This window comes from Chelonia mydas, chromosome 4, assembly GCF_015237465.2.
Source record: "Chelonia mydas isolate rCheMyd1 chromosome 4, rCheMyd1.pri.v2, whole genome shotgun sequence".
NCBI classification, from domain to species: Eukaryota; Metazoa; Chordata; order Testudines; family Cheloniidae; genus Chelonia; species Chelonia mydas.
In genome coordinates this window covers 9,467,274-9,488,184 of record NC_057852.1, presented here as the reverse complement: position 1 = coordinate 9,488,184, position 20,911 = coordinate 9,467,274, and the positions used below count along the sequence as shown (strand labels likewise).

Here is a 20,911-nt window from a genome sequence, read left to right as displayed (position 1 = left end):
TTAGGTCTGTACTTTGATTAGGAGAAAGACAGTGAACTTAAACATTTCAAAGCTATACTTTTTCTAATATCTTAAAAAGAAAAGGAGTACTTGTGGCACCTTAGAGACTAACCAATTTATTGAGCATAAGCTTTCGTGAGTGAGGATGAAGTGAGCTGTAGCTCACGAAAACTTATGCTCAAATAAATCGGTTAGTCTCTAAGGTGCCACAAGTCCTCCTTTTCTTTTTGCGAATACAGACTAACACGGCTGCTACTCTGAAATATAATATCTTAATAATACATACATCAGCAAGTGATGGAAAATCTCAATAAAATGAACATATTTAATGGATGTATTTTTATAACACAAATTAAGGTATTAATGATTTGAGTAGTAATTTTGTACATGCATTAATATGGCTCCCATGTTATTTTGTTTTAGTTTTGCTTTGATAACTAAATATGACCAAACTATTTTATTAAATGGGTAGGGCCCTACCAAATTCATGGTCTATTTTGGTCAATTTCATGGTCATAGAATTTTAAAAATTCGTAAATTTCAGGATTTTGGCTATTTGAATCTGAAATTTCATGGTGTTGTAATTGTAGGGCTCCTGACCCAAAAAGGAGGTGAGCGGGGGGGGGGGGCAGGGGGTCCCAAGATTATTGTATGGGGGTTGCAGGACTGCTGCACATTCTTCTGCGCTGCTGTGGGCGGCGGCCCTGCCTTCAGAGCTGAGCAGCTGGAGAGCGGCAGCTGCTGGCCGGGAGCCCAGCTCTGAGCCGCCGTCAGCAGCAGCGCAGAAGTAAGGATGACATCGTATGGTATTGCCACCCTTCCTTCTGCACTCCTGCCTGCAGGCTGGGCCCTCAGTCAGCAGCCACCACTGTCCGGTCACCGAGCTCTGAAGGCAGCAGCGCAGAAGTAAGGATGGCATATACGGTATCGCCACCCTTACTTCTGCGCTGCTGCTGGCCGGGCGCTGACTTCAGAGCTGGGCGCCTGGCCAACAGCCGCCGCTCTCCATCCACGCAGCTCTGAAGTCAGTGCAGAAGTAAGGGTGGCAATACCACTACCCCCCTAAAATAACCTTGTGACCCCCCCTGCAACTCCCTTTGGGGTCAGGACCCCCAATTTGAGCAGTGCTGGTCTCTCCCATGAAATCTGTATAGTATAGGGCAAAAGCACACAAAAGACCAGATTTCACAGTGGGAGACCAGATTTCATGGTCCGTGATGCGTTTTTCATGAATTTGGTAGCGCCCTATAAATGGGTCTGCAGCAAAAGGCAATTAGATCTTTGTAGATGATTTGGTTCTAGTTTGGTGGTAATCCTACAGTAGAAAATAGCTGGTTTCTATGAAATTATGTGTAGCAAAATATTTATTTTTTTATTTTATTTTAAACGTAGAGCTCAATTGTTCCAGATGGTCATTCCATGCAATCTCATTGGAGTCAGTGGGTTGCGTGGAGTGAAAGTCAGCACAGAATTAGAGGGTGTCTTTACAATGGAGGCATGGTCTTGTTAAAGCACTAGACTGATGTACGTGAGATCTGGCTTCAATTCCTAGCTCAACCACAGGGTTTCTGGGTGACCTACGTCTCTTACGGACAGCTCTTCAGAAGCGCTCAGGGCTGTTGAGAGCATTTGGAGCTGCTGAGAGCTGAGCTTTTTTTGGAAAATCTAGCTCTGAATCTCTCTCTTTGTCAAGAATTATAACATTCATAAACCAGTTGGAGAATACTTCAATTTCTCTGGTCACTCGATTACAGACCTAAAAGTCACAATATTACAACAAAAAGACTTCAAAAACAGACTCCAACGAGAGACTGCTGAATTGGAATTAATTTGCAAACTGGATACAATTAACTTAGGAGTGGATGGGTCATTACACAAAGTAAAACTATTTCCCCATGTTTATCCCCCTCCCCCGCCCCCACTGTTCCTCAGACCTTCTTGTCAAATGCTGGAAATGGCCCACCTTGATTGTCACTACAAAAGGTTTCCTTCCCCCTCCCCGCTCTTCTGCTGGTAATAGCTCATCTTAAGTGATCACTCTCCTTACAGTGTGTATGATAACACCCATTGTTTCATGTTCTCTGTGTATATAAATCTCCCCCCTGTATTTTCCACTGAATGCATCCGATGAAGTGAGCTGTAGCTCACGAAAGCTTATGCTCAGATAAATTTGTTAGTCTCTAAGGTGCCACAAGTACTCCTTTTCTCTTTGTCCTGGTTTCCCATTCCAAGAGAAGACATGGTGGCACAGGCCAGCTGCCCCAGTACAATCCTGCCAGGTATCAGGCCGCTATCCCATGCCATGGTCCATGCTGCTGCATCTTCACTGCCATTATTACAAGTGCTAGCTAGATTAAAGCTGACATACACCTCCATTTGCAATGGAGACATACCCTCAGACTGCAAACTCTTCAGGCAGGGAATGTCTCTTCTTATACATCTGCCCAGCACCTAACACAGTGAGGTCCCAATCTCGACTGGCCCTGAAAGTGCTGCTTTTGTAATATAATAAGAAGAAAAATTAGTCCCATGCTGTCAAATGACTTTGTAAACTGTTATAATTTGAATGAGAGAGTGAATCTTTAATTTTGACTTAAAAAGCCCAAACCTGATCTGTAGGGGATTTGCTGTCACTTAAAAACAAAAGGATGTTGGTGTTCGTAACAGAGTCCTGTCATAGAATCATAGACTATCAGGGTTGGAAGGGACCTCAGGAGGTCATCTTGTCCAACCCCCTGCTCAAAGCAGGACCATTCCCCGACTAAATCATCCCAGCCAGGGCTTTGTCAAGCCTGACCTTAAAAACCTCTAAGGAAGGAGATTCCACCACCTCCCTAGGTAACACTTTCCAGTGCTTCACCACCCTCCTAGTGAAAAATTTTTTCTTAACATCCGACCTAAACCTCCCCCACTGCAACTTGAGACTGTTACTCCTTGTTCTGTCATCTGGTACCATCTGTCATCTGAGAACAGTCTAGTCCTGTGGTCCCAAACTTGTTCTTCCGCTTGTGCAGGGAAAGCCCCTGCCAGGCTGGGCCGGTTTGTTTACCTGCCGCATCCACAGGTTTGGCCACTTGCAGCTCCCAGTGGCCGCGGTTCGCTGCTCCAGGCCGGTGGGAGCTGCTGGAAGTGGCAGCCAGTTCGTCCCTCAGCCCGCGCCGCTTCCAGCAGCTCCGATTGGCCTGGAGCAGCGAACCGCAGCCACTGGGAGCCGCGATCGGCCGAACCTGTGGACACGGCAGGTAAACAAATTGGCCCTGCCCGGCAGGGGCTTTCCCTGCACAAGCGGCAGAACAATTTTGGGAACCACTGGACTAGATTCATCCTCTTTGGAACCCCCTTTCAGGTAGTTGAAAGCAGCTATCAAATCCCCCCTCATTCTTCTCTTCTGCAGACTAAACAATCCTATAAGTCATGTGCTTCAGCCCCCTAATCATTTTTGTTGCCCTCCGCTGGACTCTTTCCAATTTTTCCACATCCTTCTTGTAGTGTGGGGCCCAAAACTGGACACAGTACTCCAGATGAGGCCTCACCAATGTCGAATAGAGGGGAACGATCACGTCCCTCCATCTGCTGGCAATGCCCCTGCTTATACACCCCAAAATGCCGTTAGCCTTCTTGGCAACAAGAGCACACTGTTGACTCATATCCAGCTTCTCATCCACTGTAACCCCTAGGTCCTTTTCTCCAGAACTGCTGCCTAGCCTGTCTGTCGACGTTAACCCATGTAGCTTTTACCAGCCATTTCTGGGATAGCATAGGGGAAGTAAAGTGGTGTGACCTCATGAAAGATAACAGGGATCTCCAACGAAAGAGAGAAGAACCAAACCCCATTTCTCTGTCTCCGTGTGCAATGTGCTTGGATTGATTGATTGATTCAAAAGTCCCATGCTGTCCAGAGGAGCAGATTCCTCTGCGCCCCGTGATCTGAGTTGGCTCCCGCTTCATCTTGCTGTCTGCTTCACGGAGTGTGATGAGCCATTCCTGGGACTGAGCTGGTGAGTGTTCTGAGCCTAATGAGTCATCCCTGCAAGTCCAATGATGCCAACAATGGCCCAGCCAATCCACAACCAAGGTCCTGACCAGGTGCCCCCAAGGCAGGTATACAGGTTCCTAACAGAAGCAGCCTCTCCAGTCTGCTCAGTGATGCTACCTTGTGGGGAGAATTCCCAGCTGCCTGGTGGTTGTGCCAGACTCCTCCAGCCTCTGCTTGTTCCTGCTCCAGACTCAGCCAGCATCCCCATTCTGGCTAACAGCCTGACATGGAGCTGGTTTTAATTGTTAAAGCTCAGAAGAATTGGGGTGGTCACTACTTGAGAGAGAGAGAGAGCCATTCTCCTCAGGAGGGACTACAACAGCTAAGATTAATTGGGCTGCTTTCCTTAGTGATGCCCAGGACTACTAAGATGGGAAGCCCATCTTCAGTGAGGAACTGGCAACTCCCATTGGTTTGACAAAACCTGATTCTGTTGAATTTCAGGGCCTTCTACAAGGGCCTTCTCTGTTTTCTGAGGCTTTCAGAGCTGGCATGGGGGAGGGAAGCTGGAGGTCAGTTTGAGGCCTGGCATTTATTATGAACTCTGGCAGGTAGAAGTTCTAAGGAAATGCCATCGTTTTACAGAGGGCACGTTCATGTTTTAATGTAAAAAGGTGAAGTTTTGCCCCTGTGTAGATAGCTAGTACAAACATCTTAGTCATTCAAGGAGCCCCTTTGACATAGGATGACTCAAATGTTACAGGAGTAGGATCCTATTTTGCATAATGTACAGAATTAAATCATGTGTGGTAATAGTCACCCCCTTATAATGGGCCAGGGCAGGATCTCAAAATAGAGTTGCAGTGGCACCGAAATGGTGTATAGACCAGGTGACTTTCACCTCAAGGACTAGATTCTCAAAAGTGCTTTAAGGCAACAGCTGATTGAGATGCTGGTGGATTCAGAACTCTTTTAAAAGCATGACCCCGGGTGCCTGAGGTAAAAGGATGGGTGTATTATCTAGCAATCCAAAGAGAGAAGACAATAAAGTCACTAACATTTTCCCCACTGTCCTTTTTAACTTCATATTTCTGTTTTTCTAAACCATTATCATTAAAAACAAATAAATCCACTGCTGTTGGAAGCTTACTGTAATTTCCCATTACCTGGGAACGTCGTTTCATTCAAATTGAGCAACACTCATGTAGCTTCCAAATTCGGCAATAACTAAAGACCTTAAGGAAAAAATCCAATAATGTCATTAATTAGAAACAGAATGAAAAATTGCAATAAACTAGGCTTTTGAAGTGTGGCCGGTGTTAACTAGGAAACAAGTAACGTTAATTTACCTGTAGACTCTGCATTCCTTTTCTCTAGTTACAGCCAGATTCCTGTGCTACCCTGTGTTAATGGTACTGTGGTTTTTTGGGTTCTGTGATGACAGTTGATGGATTTGATCTAATCTTAAGCATGAATCTGACTTCTGTGTCATTTGCTGTGATTTCAGACTGCAAGGCAACATTGGCACAAGACCTAGGAAAGAATGCCAAGGGGTTTAGGAGGTTGAAATTTGAGACCCTATCGTGTTTACACATACAGAAATGTAATTGGATTCAGTAAGTTGCCGGCCGATATAAAACACTACTAAAATAGGCTGAGGTCCGTAGCATAGCTGCACATAGGGTACAGACCACTCTGGCTTTCAATACTAAGCCAGCAAGAGCATAATCTTTTCCTTTGCTGATACTTTAATCTTCTTTTAAAAGGAAATTGAAGCCCAAGTAGTTGGAGAGCTGACAACAAGGAGAAGTGGGGCCAGCTCCTCAGCTGGTGTAAATTGGCATGCATCTATTGACTTGAGAGGGGCACGATTGTTTTCTCCAAGTGACAACCTGGCCCCATGGAGATCAGGGGTGGATTGAGGGTCTTGGCTTGGGGAAAATAGCTTGCTTAGTGCAATGAGAATGAGCCGAACTTGTATTTTTCTCCCAGCCTTCCCTACTGGTTAACCTAAAGCTGCACCAGATGTGGGCTTGGGGTTGAGATGAAGGAACATTAGCTGCTGTCTGTGCCAAAGTGAAATACACAAAGGCTAAATTAATTGGGCCAGGGATAGCATTATCTAGAATATGAGTTGTAGAGTCTGGATTAATTATTTTATCTTGATGCAGTGGTCATTTACCTGATAACATTAGTTTGTTTTAAAATACAATTAAGATTTTATTCCCATAAACTTTGTTGTACATTAGATGTTACTAAGGCTCAGTGCAGTACTTCTTGGATACTGTGTTTGGTGCCTCGCTGGCTAATTCAGTGCTAATGTCATTATAAAAGGTTGCAGAGGAAAAATGTTCTAAAAGGTCTTTTTCTGATGAAATCCTGTTCTGTAGTTATTCAGATGTGAATAATGATGGGTAATTGGCAGTGACTTTTATTTATTTAGTCTGGCCACTTAAAGCTATTAAGAAAATGTTACAAACAGCATAAAAAGTAAGACCAATTTTCTGAGATGTTACTTGGTTTATGATTAATTTTAGTGTCAGGAAAGCAAAATGTACATTAGCAATTTCACACCTTGTTTCATTTTCTGTTTGTCTTCATCACGTGCATGATTGTTTTGGTGAACAGTGAACGTAAATGCAGATGATGTAATATCCCACTTTCATTTTGAGAATTTTGTTTGAAGTTAGCGTGAACGTGCAGATTCGCTTGTAAACAGCATCAAAAGGATGTATTATTTACATCCACTCCATTGACATCAAGGCAAAGATTTAAATAATAATTTCCTTCCTACCAATTCACCCCTTTGTGCAACATTTATTATAGTTTCTACACATCCTGAATTTTATACTCTAAATGGAACTTTTCAATGGATGGGCTCCCTTTTATTAAAAGGATATTCCCTTGTAGAACCAGTGACCTTTAAAAAGCAAGTTTCAATGTAATCTTTTTATTTTCCTGAGATCATATAGCACAGTATCCAGTTGCAGGCTTTTAAGATGGAATGATTGCAGACTTTGTCTGGCGGCTCAGATTGAAATTACATTTTGTTTGATAAAGAAAACTCTAAAATACTTAATACTTTCCTTCTTCAGTTCAGAACATTGTAACTTCAATGTGTTGAGGATGCAGAGTAGCTACGGTATCATTCCAGCACCACTGGGATTGATTAAATATACTTAATTGGTCTTTATCTCATGATTACACTTTAACAATTCTTAGGAAGAAGATCCAAAATGGATACAGTTACTGCCTCTCTAATTTACTTTGGGAGTTCACTTACCCATTTTCTTATCTTGCTTCTCTTTCCCGGTAGAGTACAGCATTCTGCTTGGCTGCAGCCAAACATGTGGGATTCTTATGCAGCCAGAAATTAAAGTTTGTAAGCTAACAAAGAAAAGACAAATTGCAAAGTCAGAGCTATGTCGGAAGGCCAATATGGCATTAGAAGTAAGACACTCAAAAAAGTCAAAGTCTGCCCTGAGCCAGGTGGTTCAGCAGGCTGAATCAGTTAGGCATGTCAGTTTCCGCAGCCAATGGTACACAAGAAAGTGATGTGGCTAGCATCAAGGACTACCTCTGTCTTCCCTAACCCCAAAGCCTGGGCCCTACCTTGAAGCTGGACTTTCAGTGTGAGTTTAAGCAAGACTCAAACTCATGCCCTTACGGATTGCAGTTGAGCACATTATCCACTGGGCCACTTAAGATGCTCCTGAAGTTTAATCCTGGCACTTCCACTAGATTGCATGGCCTTGGGCAAGATGCTTCTACTCCACCTTTTTCATATCTATAAAATGGAGCTAACCATACTCCTCCGTCCTAGCACCATGCCGTGGCATGGTGAGGATTAGTGTTTGCACAGTAATCTGAACATGTGTATTACTATATCCAGGCTCTGTTTATTTTTCTCTATCATTGGAGCAGGGATGGTACATTTTCTATTACACATGTTCTCAGAAAGGAGATTGGGGTACTGGATTTCTGTGTTATAGAAGGTGTACTGGACTGCCTTTAAGATCTTAGAGGGAGATTTCCCAAAATGTTGATGGGATTGAAGAGCACAAGCTCCATTGTTTTAATGGGACTTGCACTCCTAAATCTCTTTGACAAATTAGAAAATCTCCCACATAGAAAATGAAAGGTCCTTTATCTGGTAAAGCATTCTTGGTACTAAGTCGCTTCTACTGAGGCCTTGTCTTCTGGGGGAAGGCTTGAGATGCACGGACCCAGAAAGGAAGAGCTGAAATTCAGCCGAGCTGCAGAACATGTACTGTAAAGCTTATGGTCTGATGTTTCCTTGATTCGTTAGGGTTAGGGTACAAACTCGAGAAATAATCTTAGATTTCTCTCTCTTCTACTTTTAAACATATGTTCCACAGCCTGCCTTTTTGTGAAGGTAACTTTGAAAGTGCAAAGCTGCGTAAAGGAACATAAACCCTTCGCAAAGGTTGCAGTCTCTTAAAGATCACATTGGCTACTCCTGATGCCCTTTGAGACTCTGCACACACAGCCCTAGATCCCCAGATCTGGGCAGAGGCCAAGAGAGGAAAAGTAAAGAACGAGTTATGTTTTGGCCTAGTTGTTTCCAAACACACCATTTCCCAAAGGGAGGTGTTGATTTTATGACATGTGACCAGCTCCTCAATGGCTGAGGAGACAGCCTGGCCTCCTTAAGCTATCAATTTCCTGTGGATCATGAGAGGAGCTTACTCTGAGTAACTTCTTCCTATTGTGTGAGAATTCACCACTTCCCCCTCTCTATTGGCTAATATTTCCCCCTAACACACACACACACACACACAACTCACATATCATATACACACATGTCTGACATGTCACACCTCTGTCATACACATGTTGAGGGAGGCGGGAGATCAGTACAAACGGAGATTCCTGTGTGATGATATAAATCCATCAGAAGACTGGCACTAGCCATAATGTGGCTGCATAAGAGATTATGGGGGAGGATTCTTTTCCCCCCTCCCCCTCCATGCCTTGAGCATTTGTGTTGGGGCTGTCCAGATCAGAGCTCCAGGTGCTAGGGGCTGGGCAGGGGCTGCATGCCAGATGGTCTGTCCAGGAAGCAAGTGGATAGAGAGTAGACAAAACCATGGCATCTCCCTCCTCTCTCCCCTTTCCATGCCTGGCTGGTTGCACAAAGACAGGGAGTAGCCTGCACCCTGAAAACAGCTGTAGTAAATTACTTCCCTCCTGTTCCCCGTGCAGCCTGGGTCCTCTGGGAGGTATTGTGCTTCTCGGAGTTCTAGCTCCTGAGGTGCTTTGGTGGGTAATACACAAGCTAACCCCTAAGTGTGAGAGCCAGTGTAGGCCCCACTTGCACAAGCAGAAGAGTCCTGTTGACCTCAAGGGAGGCACTCTCATGTGTCAGAGGTGGGGGGTCTCATCACTTGAATTTTTAAATCAAGATGGGATGTCTTTCTAAACATGTGCTCTAGCTCAATCATCAGATATGGGCTTGATGTAAATGGTGACATTCTATGCCTTGGTTATGCAGGAGGTCAGATTGAATGATGATAGCGGTCCTTTCTGGTCTCAGGATCGATTAAACTGTTTACAGGTTAAAGGCCTTTCACACCTCTCTGGCTTGTACCCCCTCAGCAGTTCAATTCCAGGCACCCTGGAGTGTGTAGATAGAAGGCTGCTGTGACTGTGAACCTGAGGCCTGCTCTTCAGAAAAGACCATGTGGGGGAGAGTAGTACTCTACAGTGTCCTCAGAAAGCCAAAGTGGTGAGAGATTAGCAAACAGCAGGTGAATATGTTTACCTGGAAGATGTTCAGATTTAGGGTCCTGATTTTCCAACACAAGCTTGCCAACGGTGTCCAATCCAGGAATAAACATTTGGAAAATGTCCCGTATTCGTTCTGGCTGAAGCTCGGAGTTGGCAAAATGAGTTTGTTTGTTGTCTTCGTTATTTAACTGGGATTTTTTTTTTGGTAGCATGTTAATTAGTTCCTCTTGCATACAAAAAGTAATATTTTTATGGATCAGTGAAATTTTGGAAGGTAAAATATGTTTGAATTGAGGATTATCATTTTTACACCAAATGCAAAATGCTATTTATTTGATGGGCGGCGGAGAGAGGTACAGAGCTGAACGGAGAAGATACACAATCTCAGCTAGAAAAGAAAGGATGGTATGGTGGGAAGGATGCCAGCTTTAGGTGAAGCGGGGCGGAAAGGTTCAATTCCCTGCCCTGCCTTAGGCAAGTCACATAGTCTTTGCGTATGTTATGCCCTGATGGGTGAAATTGGATAAGTGTCGTCCTCCTACTTCACGAGGGTGTTGTGAGGATAAACGCATTGTCGTGTGAGGTGCTCAAATACTGTGGTAATGGAGTTCATAGAGGTACCTACAAAAACAGGCGTGTGTTGCCCTGATGCTCTCATATCTCCTTGTTGTCATTTTTAGACCTGTGGGTTTTGCTATTGATTTAAAAAACACTGGCATTATTTAGCTTGTGCATCATCATTCTCTGTCTGGCTCCCTTCCGGATTTCTGTGAGTGATCCCTGGAGACCATTACAGCCCCAGTCAGCCCTGCGCAGACGCACCAAGGACTCAGGAGAGCAATAAAAGCACAACGTTTTATTTTCTGTAGGACATTCCGCGATGGAGCTGGTAGCGGTTGTAAAAAGCATAACTTTAACAGTTGTTTAGGTCTCTGAGTTGAAAGTGAGCCATCAAATATATTTGCAATGCATGTGTGCGCTGTAAAGATAGCAAATAGCCTGGGAAGGCTGATTGTAAAATTATATAGTTCCTTTAATTCTGCAGGCTCCCAAAGGCCAGTAGAAAGTTCAATAGACAAACCTGATGCTGGGCTTGCTGCCTAGTGGTCACCATTAAAATCGTTACAATTTCCATTTGCAAGGAATTAAGGATGCCACTGTGGCATCTCAGGTATCATCTCAGCAATGTTAATTAGAAAAACAAGGAACGGGTAAAGATTACGGCAGCCATTGTATTCAGTACTGAAGTTTAGCTGCCCCTGGAGCGACAGATGGAGCTATTTTCATCAGTGCGCAGTAGTGCCTGTCCTAGCACAGGTTTCAGAGTAGCAGCCGTGTTAGTCTGTATTCGCAAAAAAAAAAGGAGGACTTGTGGCACCTTAGAGACTAACCAATTTATTTGAGCATAAGCTTTCGTGAGCTACAGCTCACTTCATTGGATGCATACTGTGGAAAGTATAGAAGATCTTTTTATACACACAAAGCATGAAAAAATGGGTGTTTACCACTACAAAAGATTTTCTCTCCCCCCACCCCACTCTCCTGCTGGTAATAGCTTATCTAAAGTGATCATAGAATCATAGAATATCAGGGTTGGAAGGGACCCCAGAAGGTCATCTAGTCCAACCCCCTGCTCGAAGCAGGACCAAGTCCCAGTTAAATCATCCCAGCCAGGGCTTTGTCAAGCCTGATCTTAAAAACCTCTAAGGAAGGAGATTCTACCACCTCCCTAGGTAACGCATTCCAGTGTTTCACCACCCTCCTAGTGAAAAAGTTTTTCCTAATATCCAATCTAAACCTCCCCCATTGCAACTTGAGACCATTACTCCTCGTTCTGTCATCTGCTACCATTGAGAACAGTCTAGAGCCATCCTCTTTGGAACCCCCTTTCAGGTAGTTGAAAGCAGCTATCAAATCCCGCCTCATTCTTCTCTTCTGCAGACTAAACAATCCCAGCTCCCTCAGCCTCTCCTCATAAGTCATGTGCTCTAGACCCCTAATCATTTTTGTTGCCCTTCGCTGGACTCTCTCCAATTTATCCACATCCTTCTTGTAGTGTGGGGCCCAAAACTGGACACAGTACTCCAGATGAGGCCTCACCAGTGTCGAATAGAGGGGAACGATCACGTCCCTCGATCTGCTCGCTATGCCCCTACTTATACATCCCAAAATGCCATTGGCCTTCTTGGCAACAAGGGCACACTGCTGACTCATATCCAGCTTCTCGTCCACTGTCACCCCTAGGTCCTTTTCCGCAGAACTGCTGCCTAGCTATTCGGTCCCTAGTCTGTAGCGGTGCATTGGATTCTTCCATCCTAAGTGCATTCATCACTCTCCTTACAATGTGTATGATAATCAGGTTGGGCCATTTCCAGCACAAATCCAGGTTTTCTTCCCCCCCCCCCCACAACCCCACTCTCCTGTTGGTAGATAAGCATGGGGAGTAGGTGGCCAGCCCTCTGTGGAGAAAGAAGTGGTTAGGGACTATTTAGAAAAGTTGGACGTGCACAAGTCCATGGGGCCGGATGTGTTGCATCCGAGGGTGCTAAAGGAGTTGGCAGATGTGATTGCAGAGCCATTGGCCATTATCTTTGAAAACTCATGGCGATCGGGGGAAGTCCCGGACGACTGGAAAAAGGCTAATGTAGTGCCCATCTTTAAAAAAGGGAAGAAGGAGGATCCTGGGAACTACAGGCCAGTCAGCCTCACCTCAGTCCCCGGAAAAATCATGGAGCAGGTCCTCAAGGAATCAATCCTGAAGCACTTACACGAGAGGAAAGTGATCAGGAACAGTCAGCATAGATTCACCAAGGGAAGGTCATGCCTGACTAATCTAATCGCCTTCTATGATGAGATTACTGGTTCTGTGGATGAAGGGAAAGCAGTGGATGTGTTGTTTATTGACTTTAGCAAAGCTTTTGACATGGTCTCCCACAGTATTCTTGTCCGCAAGTTAAAGAAGTATGGGCTGGATGAATGCACTATAGGGTGGGTAGAAAGTTGGCTAGGTTGTCGGGCTCAACGGGTAGTGATCAATGGCTCCATAGCTAGATGGCAGCCGGTATCAAGTGGAGTGCCCCAAGGGTCGGTCCTGGGGCCGGTTTTGTTCAATATCTTCATAAATGATCTGGAGGATGGTGTGGATTGCATTCTCAGCAAATTTGCGGATGATACTAAACTAGGAGGAGTGGTAGATATGGTGGCAGGTAGGGATAGGATACAGAGGGACCTAGACAAATTGGAGTATTGGGCCAAAAGAAATCTGATGAGGTTCAACAAGGATAAGTGCAGGGTCCTGCACTTAGGACGGAAGAATCCCATGCACCGCTACAGACTAGGGACCGAATGCCTAGGCAGCAGTTCTGCGGAAAAGGACCTAGGGGTGACAGTGGAAGAGAAGCTGGATATGAGTCAACAGTGTGCCCTTGTTGCCAAGAAGGCCAATGGCATTTTGGGATGTATAAGTAGGGGCATAACGAGCAGATGGAGGGACGTGATCGTTCCCCTCTATTCGACATTGGTGAGGCCTCATCTGGAGTACTGTGTCCAGTTTTGGGCCCCACACTACAAGAAGGATGTGGAAAAATTGGAGAGAGTCCAGCGAAGGGCAACAAAAATGATTAGGGGTCTGGAACACATGACTTATGAGGAGAGGCTGAGGGAACTGGGATTGTTTAGTCTGCAGAAGAGAAGAATGACGGGGGATTTGATAGCTGCTTTCAACTACCCGAGAAGTGGTTCCAAAGAGGATGGTTCTAGACTATTCTCAGTGGTAGAAGATGACAGGACAAGGAGTAATGGTCTCAAGTTGCAGTGGGGGAGGTTTAGGTTGGATATTAAGAAAAACTTTTTCGCTAGGAGGGTGGTGAAACACTGGAATCCGTTACCTAGGGAGGTGGTAGAATCTCCTTCCTTAGAAGTTTTTAAGGTCAGGCTTGACAAAGCCCTGGCTGGGATGATTTAGTTGGGGATTGGTCCTGCTTTGAGCAGGGGGTTGGACTAGATGACCTCCTGAGGTCCCTTCCAACCCTGATATTCTATGATTCTATGATTCTCTCAGTAATCACACTGCAGTAAAGCAGACTCGGATAGAGTGGAGACGGGCGTGTTATAAAGTTTGAGGTTAGCTGGGTACAACACGTGGATCAGCAGACAGATTGATAGAGGTATTCCCTGGCTTGAAATAACACCAATCATTTTGAAAAATAAGGCATCATCGCACCAGGTTGATTTTCCTTCCACATGTGGAGTTGAAATTTAAACGCCAAACAAACGCTGATTTTTAAAGTACTTCAGTGGCCTCCATGGGTGTAAAATGTCCTTGAATCGTTATCTACACTGAACAACACGGCCAACCCCTACCTGCCCCCAGCACCTGCTGCCCCCAGTCCTGATCCCCGCCCTGGTGGGGAGCTCTGGCACAAGTATTGTGCCCACATTGAGCTTGCCCTACTGCAAATTCTCTCTCTCCTCCCCTAGCCCTGCCATCTGCCTGGTCACGCAGCAGTATTCCTCCACTCTCATAGACTCCTGGGCTCACACTCCTAATCCCTGGTGTGTCACTTCTCACTCCCTCTGCGCACCCGCCTCCCCACTCCGGATCTTGCCAATTGCTAGAGCTGGTTAGATAATGGGATGGATTTTCTTTGCAAACATTTTGTGAAAAGAATGACCTCCCTTTTTCTTTTCCTTCGGAAAACACTGAATTTTGACAATCTCTCCTGCTCTGCCTTACCCAGCCTCTTAGCTTGTCAGACCGTCTCACTCTCTTCCTCCTAATGCTTCCAATTGACTCTCCTTCACCTTCCCATCTGATCTGCCACAGCCTTCTTCCTTCCCTTCCTCTAAAGGCTGTAGGTCTTGCGCTGCTCCTCTCCCTGGCATCGCTGACACAGACAAGCATTGCAGACTGACACAGAGACACATCACTTCCCCAGTTCAGGCAACCGAGCAGCTCTGAGATCCTCTTCTGAACGTTTCAGTCCGTTGTAAAGTGAATACCTTTGCTGTGACAGGAAGCTTGCAGTATGTAGCCTCAATGCCACCAGGAGCAGGCTGCGGGTTTGCGGGGGGGACTGCTGCTGTAGCTTACAGCTTAGCATTGTGCTGCAGAGGGGTGCTGGAACAAATTGCATAGTGGGGGTGCTGAGATTCATTGAACCAAACTGTAGATAGTGGAAGCCACTTCAAGACAGGGGGTGCAGCAGCACCCTTAGTTCCAGCACCTATGGTGCTGCGTTGGAGTCTTCTTATATTGGTGGGTTTGGTCCAGATCTTCAGCTGTTGAAAATCAATGTAACTCCATTTGCTTCAACAGAGCTGTGTCAAATCATGCCAGGTGAGGATGTGACTTTTATTTTAAAAGGGTTCCCTGCCCGTGTTTAATTTGATCTCCTCCTGTGCGTTTTGTCAGAAAATATTTATTTAAAGCTTTATGCAAATTACTGCATAACAATTCTTTGGAAACATCACTAAGTTTTTGTAACAGCAGCTGGACTGAGACCACAGTCTTGAGGGGAGGGGTAGCTCAGTGGTTTGAGCATTGGCCTGCTAAACCCAGGGTTGTGAGTTCAATCCTTGAGGGGGCCATTTAGGGATCTGGGGCAAACATTGGGGACTGGTCCTGCTTTGAGCAGGGGGTGGGACTAGATGACCTCCTGAGGTCCCTTCCAACTCAGATATTCTATGATTCACAGTTCAGAAATCATCAATGGGATCAGAGCTTCACCTAGTGAAAATCACAGAGCTCCATTGACCCCAAAGTGCCAGATCCCGAGCTGATATGAATCCACATTGAAGTTAATGTACACTATACTGATTTACATTAGTGGACTATACATAGTAGTATATGCAATGTTGAATTTAAATTAGGAAACAAGATACTGTCCTACTAACTATCATTTTGTTTTGTTTTTCTCTTGTCTTGCAGCACCTTCTCCAATCAGTATTGTGAAAAAAGGAAAGATAGCTAAAAATAGCATCTCCCTTTCCTGGCAGGAGCCCGATCGACCCAATGGCATCATCCTGGAATATGAAATCAAATATTTTGAAAAGGTGTGACTGACTGATTGCAAAGCATCCTAAGTACCTTCTCTTTGCTGTCCTTCTCTTTTAGTTATAATTATCCTACACGTGGAAGGGAATGAAGCAATTTTATGTGTAAATCAATGTCAGATTGATTCTGCAGTAAATGATTAGGAAGACTTGAAATGTGTGTGTTGTTTTCCATTAGTGTGCTACTTCTGTTGAACAAATACATTAAAACTGCGTGTCAGTTTCATCTCCAGTCTTATCACATTAAATTAAAGTATACTAATTTGTTATGAGTCAAAGGAGCTTGGGAACTAGCATCCGTCTTCTCACTCAGAGCATCGGGCAATCCCCAGTCTTTTAATTTTACACTTCAGCTTTGGTTTTAGGGATCAGCTGGCATTTATTCCAGTGTTCGTCGAAACGTCTGCCAGGGCATGTCAGTGTTCTCATTGTATCTCTGCAATAGGTGGTGGTTGTTACGATTTATTTGCATTATGGTAGCACCTAGGAGTTCCAGTCGTGGCCCAGGACCCCATTGTGGTAAACATGGTACAAAGTCAGAACAGAAAGACAGCCCCTACCCCCAGGGACTTCATAGACTATCAGGATTGGAAGGGATTTCAGGAGGTTATCTCGTCCAACCTCCAATTTTTGCCCAAGATCCCTAAATGGCCCCCTCAAGGATTGAACTCACAACCCTGGGTTCAGCAGGCCAATGCTCAAACCACTGAGCTATGGTTTCAATCCATTGACCTCTTGGTTATGGGCCCAGCACAATTCTGCTGCGCCACTCTGCTGGCTCTTCAAAAAAATAAAATAAGACCTTTGGAAGTTTAACAGAGTGAGACACTGGCTCTCTATAGCCTGGCCTGATAGAGACCAGGGACTTGAACCTGGGTTTCCTACATCCTAAACACCACTTCCAGTGTAGGAGGCCACATCCTGAAGCCCTAGGCAGTCTTCCCTCAGCAGAGTTCTTACTGAAGTCCATAGGAGGTTTGTCAGAGTAAGGACATAGGATTGACCTTGGGCAAGTTCCTTCCCCTCTCTCTTCCTCTATCTTGTTGGTTGAGAGAGTGAGCTCTTTGGGGCAGGGACTGTCTCTTGTGTGTGTGTACACAGGGCCTGGCACAATGGAGCCCTGATGTGGTTGGGAACATCTAGGCACTACGGTTATATACAAAATACTTTAAAATGGCGAGTGTCATTGCACCATGTCCCCATCCTTGGGGCAAAGTGGAGCTGCCGTGCTCCAAGGGGAGCACCAAGGAGCTTCCAGTCTCAGAGAGGCAGGATGTCTGCTGATAGAAGCAGCATCCCCACAACCTTGTCTTTCATGGGGTGCAACCTACTACCCTATGCAAGCAGGCCAGCTCAGCTTTCCAACAGAGGGAGTGACCTGGAGCACAGGGCCTTCAAATCTTGACTGGGCCTGAGCAGCACAAGGTGGGGAAGGTTAATTTGTGCTCTGCGCCCACATAAAGGCCACCCAGAATCTGGTCCTGAGCAGGGACATTGGTACCTGCCTGGCCCAAGACATTTGGGGACAAGTTGTGCCCCCGGAAATGCATGCAGTTCCCATTGACTTCAGTTGGGATTGCTTCCCTGGATCCGAGGGCAGAATTTTAGGCCTAGGTCTTCAAAATAAACAATGGCTTAAAGGTGCTAAGAATCAGGACAACTTTCCATGTCATTCAGGACAGGCACATTAGTTTGGGTAAAGTTGACAACCCCTTTCCAGAAAGTTTGGGATGTTTGTTTTCTTTTGGTACTTCTCTTGTTCCAGTGCCTCTGGGCCCTGATAAACCCACTGAGCAAGGCCTTTTTGGTGCTTCTTACCTGGCTGGAACAGGATATATCTTACATCTCCCAAGGATGCTGGGTTTGATGTAACTCCTAGCCCAGTTTTCTAAACACAAAGAATTTGGATAAACTTCAAATGAGCATCTGAACTTATCAGTGTTGAGCCAAATTGGACATTTGGTTCTTTTGATGTTAGCTCTTCACTGCTCACAATACATACATAACACCTTGTGCCCCACGCAGAGTGCCAGTACCAGCCACCCCAAAATGCCATTCATCCAGAACAGCTGGCTTTAGGAAGGATGAAAATATTGTAGGTTCACAGGGCTCAATCCTCAGCTGTGCGAAGTTTACACTCAATGCAGCTCAGGAGTTCTGGCAGGAAAAGAGGGTGGATCTGAGTTTCGGCTGGGGGGAAAAAAAAGAGTCTGGGGCACTGCAAGTGCTAACAGAAACTTGCTTCCAAGAGGAATCCCCCACTGGTTCAGAGGAAGAGGCTTTTTCATCTCGTGATATGGTAGCCTAGGAGGGAGGGAAGTAGCCAGTAATGCTGACAAGCGAATAAGGATGGGTAGGAGCAGATGGGGAGGGGAAGGAGAGGTTTGGAAGGGCACAACCAAGTCCCGATGCCTGAGACAAGGTCATGGAAACCTGTTCATCCATCAGCCAGCCAGCCAGTAGATTTTGGCTCCCAGAAATGTTGACCAGAGAATAGGGTAACAGTGTGGCCTCATGGACCAAGCACTGGATTGGGACTCAGGAGGTCTGAGTTTTGTTTCTGGCTCTGCCACTGGTCTGCTGGGTGACCTTGGTCAAATCACTTCCCCTCTCTGTGCTTCAGTTTCCCCATTTGTAAAATGGGGATAGTAGTACTACCCTCCTTTGTAAAACACTTTGAGATCTACTGGTGAAAAGTGCTATAAAATAGGTATTATTACCATATATTTCATCATCCCACTCACCTGGCTTGACCAATCCAATTACATTTGACCATGAAATGAATAAAATGTTTAACAGATTACTAATATGTGTACATATTTGATTAGTTCATAAGTGTCAAACCTCTTTAACACAATGTTGCTTATTCTTTACTTTTTTAAAAATTAAGACATTACAATACACATTATAACAAATACACTTGTGTGAATAGTGTGTGCAAGTTATGCACCTAAGCCAAGATTTTCAAAAGTGACTAGTGATTTTGGGTGCTTTGATTTTTGGATGCACAACCTGGGACACCTTAAAAGGGTCCGGTTTTCAAAATATGCTGTGCACCCAGACTCTGAAAATCAGGACCTTTAAAAGTGTCTCAAGTTAAGAATCCAAAAAATGAAGCACTCAAAATCACTAGTTACTTTTGTAAATCTTGACCATGCTATATAGTAATTTTCAAGGCTGTGTGAGGTTTACAATTCCTAGAAACAACAACAGAAGTTAATCATATAAAATATAATCCTATGAATTGCTGAATGTCCTCAATTCCCAGTGAAGTCAACAAGTGCTGAGGGTGCATGGCTACCGAGCTGGTTGGAAAATGAGAGAGGGGGGTTTCCCATGGAAAATTCCAACCATTTGGTGAAATAATCTAAAAAAAAAAAAATGTTCTGATTCTGAAATACCCTTTTTGTGGGAGTTTTAGTTCAGGTTCCTCACTCTCCCATTCTCTTCTATAGGCCAGGCTCCTTGGTCAGAATACATTCCCCATGATGCACAGCAATCTCCCCTCCGACACATCAAGGGGAGCCCCTGGTCATGGTGAATCATGGGAGATAAAGTCTGGCTGGGGAGCTCGGCCCATTGAGAAGAAGAGGGGACAAGAGGAAACCAAACTACAACTCCCATGTGGCACCAGGGTAAATAGGCAAATAAAATGTTTCAGTTTGCATCTGAAAAAATGTTTTGGGGCATTTGTTGTTGTTGTTTTTATGAAAAATCAAAACTTTCTACAGAAAGCACTTTTCACCATAAAAATAACTTTAGTTGAAAACCCAGTTTTCTGTTGAAAAAAAAAAATTAACAGAAAAATTTAGATCAGTCCTAGTCCGCTCCTTCCAGGATTGGGTCCTTATTCCCTTGGAAAAGACATGATTCATTTTAGAGCCCTATATGCAAAAGGTATGCCCAGTGCTCAATTTGGATGGTTAGTGAAATAGAACGTAAGAATGTATCACTCAAGAGAAGTCATGTAATTGTGATTATATTTCTCAAATTGCGTAAATTACATTTGATGACTGCAAAAAGGCCTTTAACTGATTGTTCTCCAGCAAACCAGCTGTGCTGCCATTGTCCACAGACTCAGTGCAGTGTGAGGCCATAGCTATACAGTCAGCTGCACAACTGGTCCCCCCTCACTCCCTCCCACGGTAGATATCCCTAGAACATTCAGCAGCAATCAGTCCAGTAGCAGTGAAATATGCCAAAGCTTCTTAAACATATAGGCACAACAGCACACAGCAACAATGTAGTTAGAGTGCTTAGAACATAGTTTTCCCCCAGAAAAGCCCTTGCTGATACTGTTGCCTGCTGCCTCTCTGAAATTCCTTTAACAGAGCTTCAGGTGAACAGATTTTTTGCTCCATTTTTGCAAAAAGACTCAAGTCAGTTGTTCCCATAAAAGGAGGGAACCTTTTTTTATTCTGAAAGGCACCCGGGAGCTAATACACTGCGTTGAAAATAAGTAGGTTAGTTCACAACTGCAATGTAGTTGATGTGCCAAAATGCACATACGCCAAAAGTCATGGTTTCAGTATAAAATAACCCCATTCTTTTATTATCTCCACCCCATCCCCCAATAAACCTCTCAGGGACAGATTTTCTAAAGCTTTCAACATACACAAGTGGGGTCACATTTTCGCTCAGTACCCAGTGCTTCTCAGTGGGAGCTTCTGGGTGCTGAAACCTTTTGAAAAGCTGACTCTCCGTTTAATTTGGCCATACGTGCCAGCCCAGGTTTGTCCCTTTGTCCTGGATTACTTCATAAGGCATGCAATGGGCAGTCGGAACATGGGGCTGGATTGTACTGTAGGGTATAGCTCTCTCCAGGGCAGAGTGGGGCTGGCACATGCTATGGAAAACTCTGGGGAGGGATTGTGTCTCAGCTTTGCAGGGCTGCCAGGGGGTGTGCAGTGCATTTCAGCATGGGACCCAATACCACTGCTACAGTGAGTCCAAGTAACGCTGACATTGCAGCGAGAAAAGACTTTTGGTTGATCAGTTTCTTTTGATTTAGGCATAGTTCCAGGAAAGATTTGCTCTGAAGAATTACTCACCTTCTTATTCTCCATATTCAGTAGATGGAGTGCTTTAAGATTTGTGTGCACATTTGAAGTGTCCCTATTATTTTTTAAG

At 44.8% G+C, this 20,911-nt stretch overlaps 1 protein-coding gene across 14 annotated transcripts in view; it reads left to right on the top strand.

Moving 5' to 3' along the window:
- Positions 1-20,911, top strand: part of EPHA5 (EPH receptor A5) — a 378,282-nt gene that overhangs the window by 214,699 nt on the left and 142,672 nt on the right. For all 14 annotated transcript variants that reach the window (XM_043545438.1, XM_037896588.2, XM_037896586.2 and 11 more), the window contains one exon: positions 15,657-15,781. In XM_043545438.1, coding sequence (XP_043401373.1) covers positions 15,657-15,781 — 125 coding nt within the window. The remainder of the gene's footprint in view (positions 1-15,656; positions 15,782-20,911) is intronic.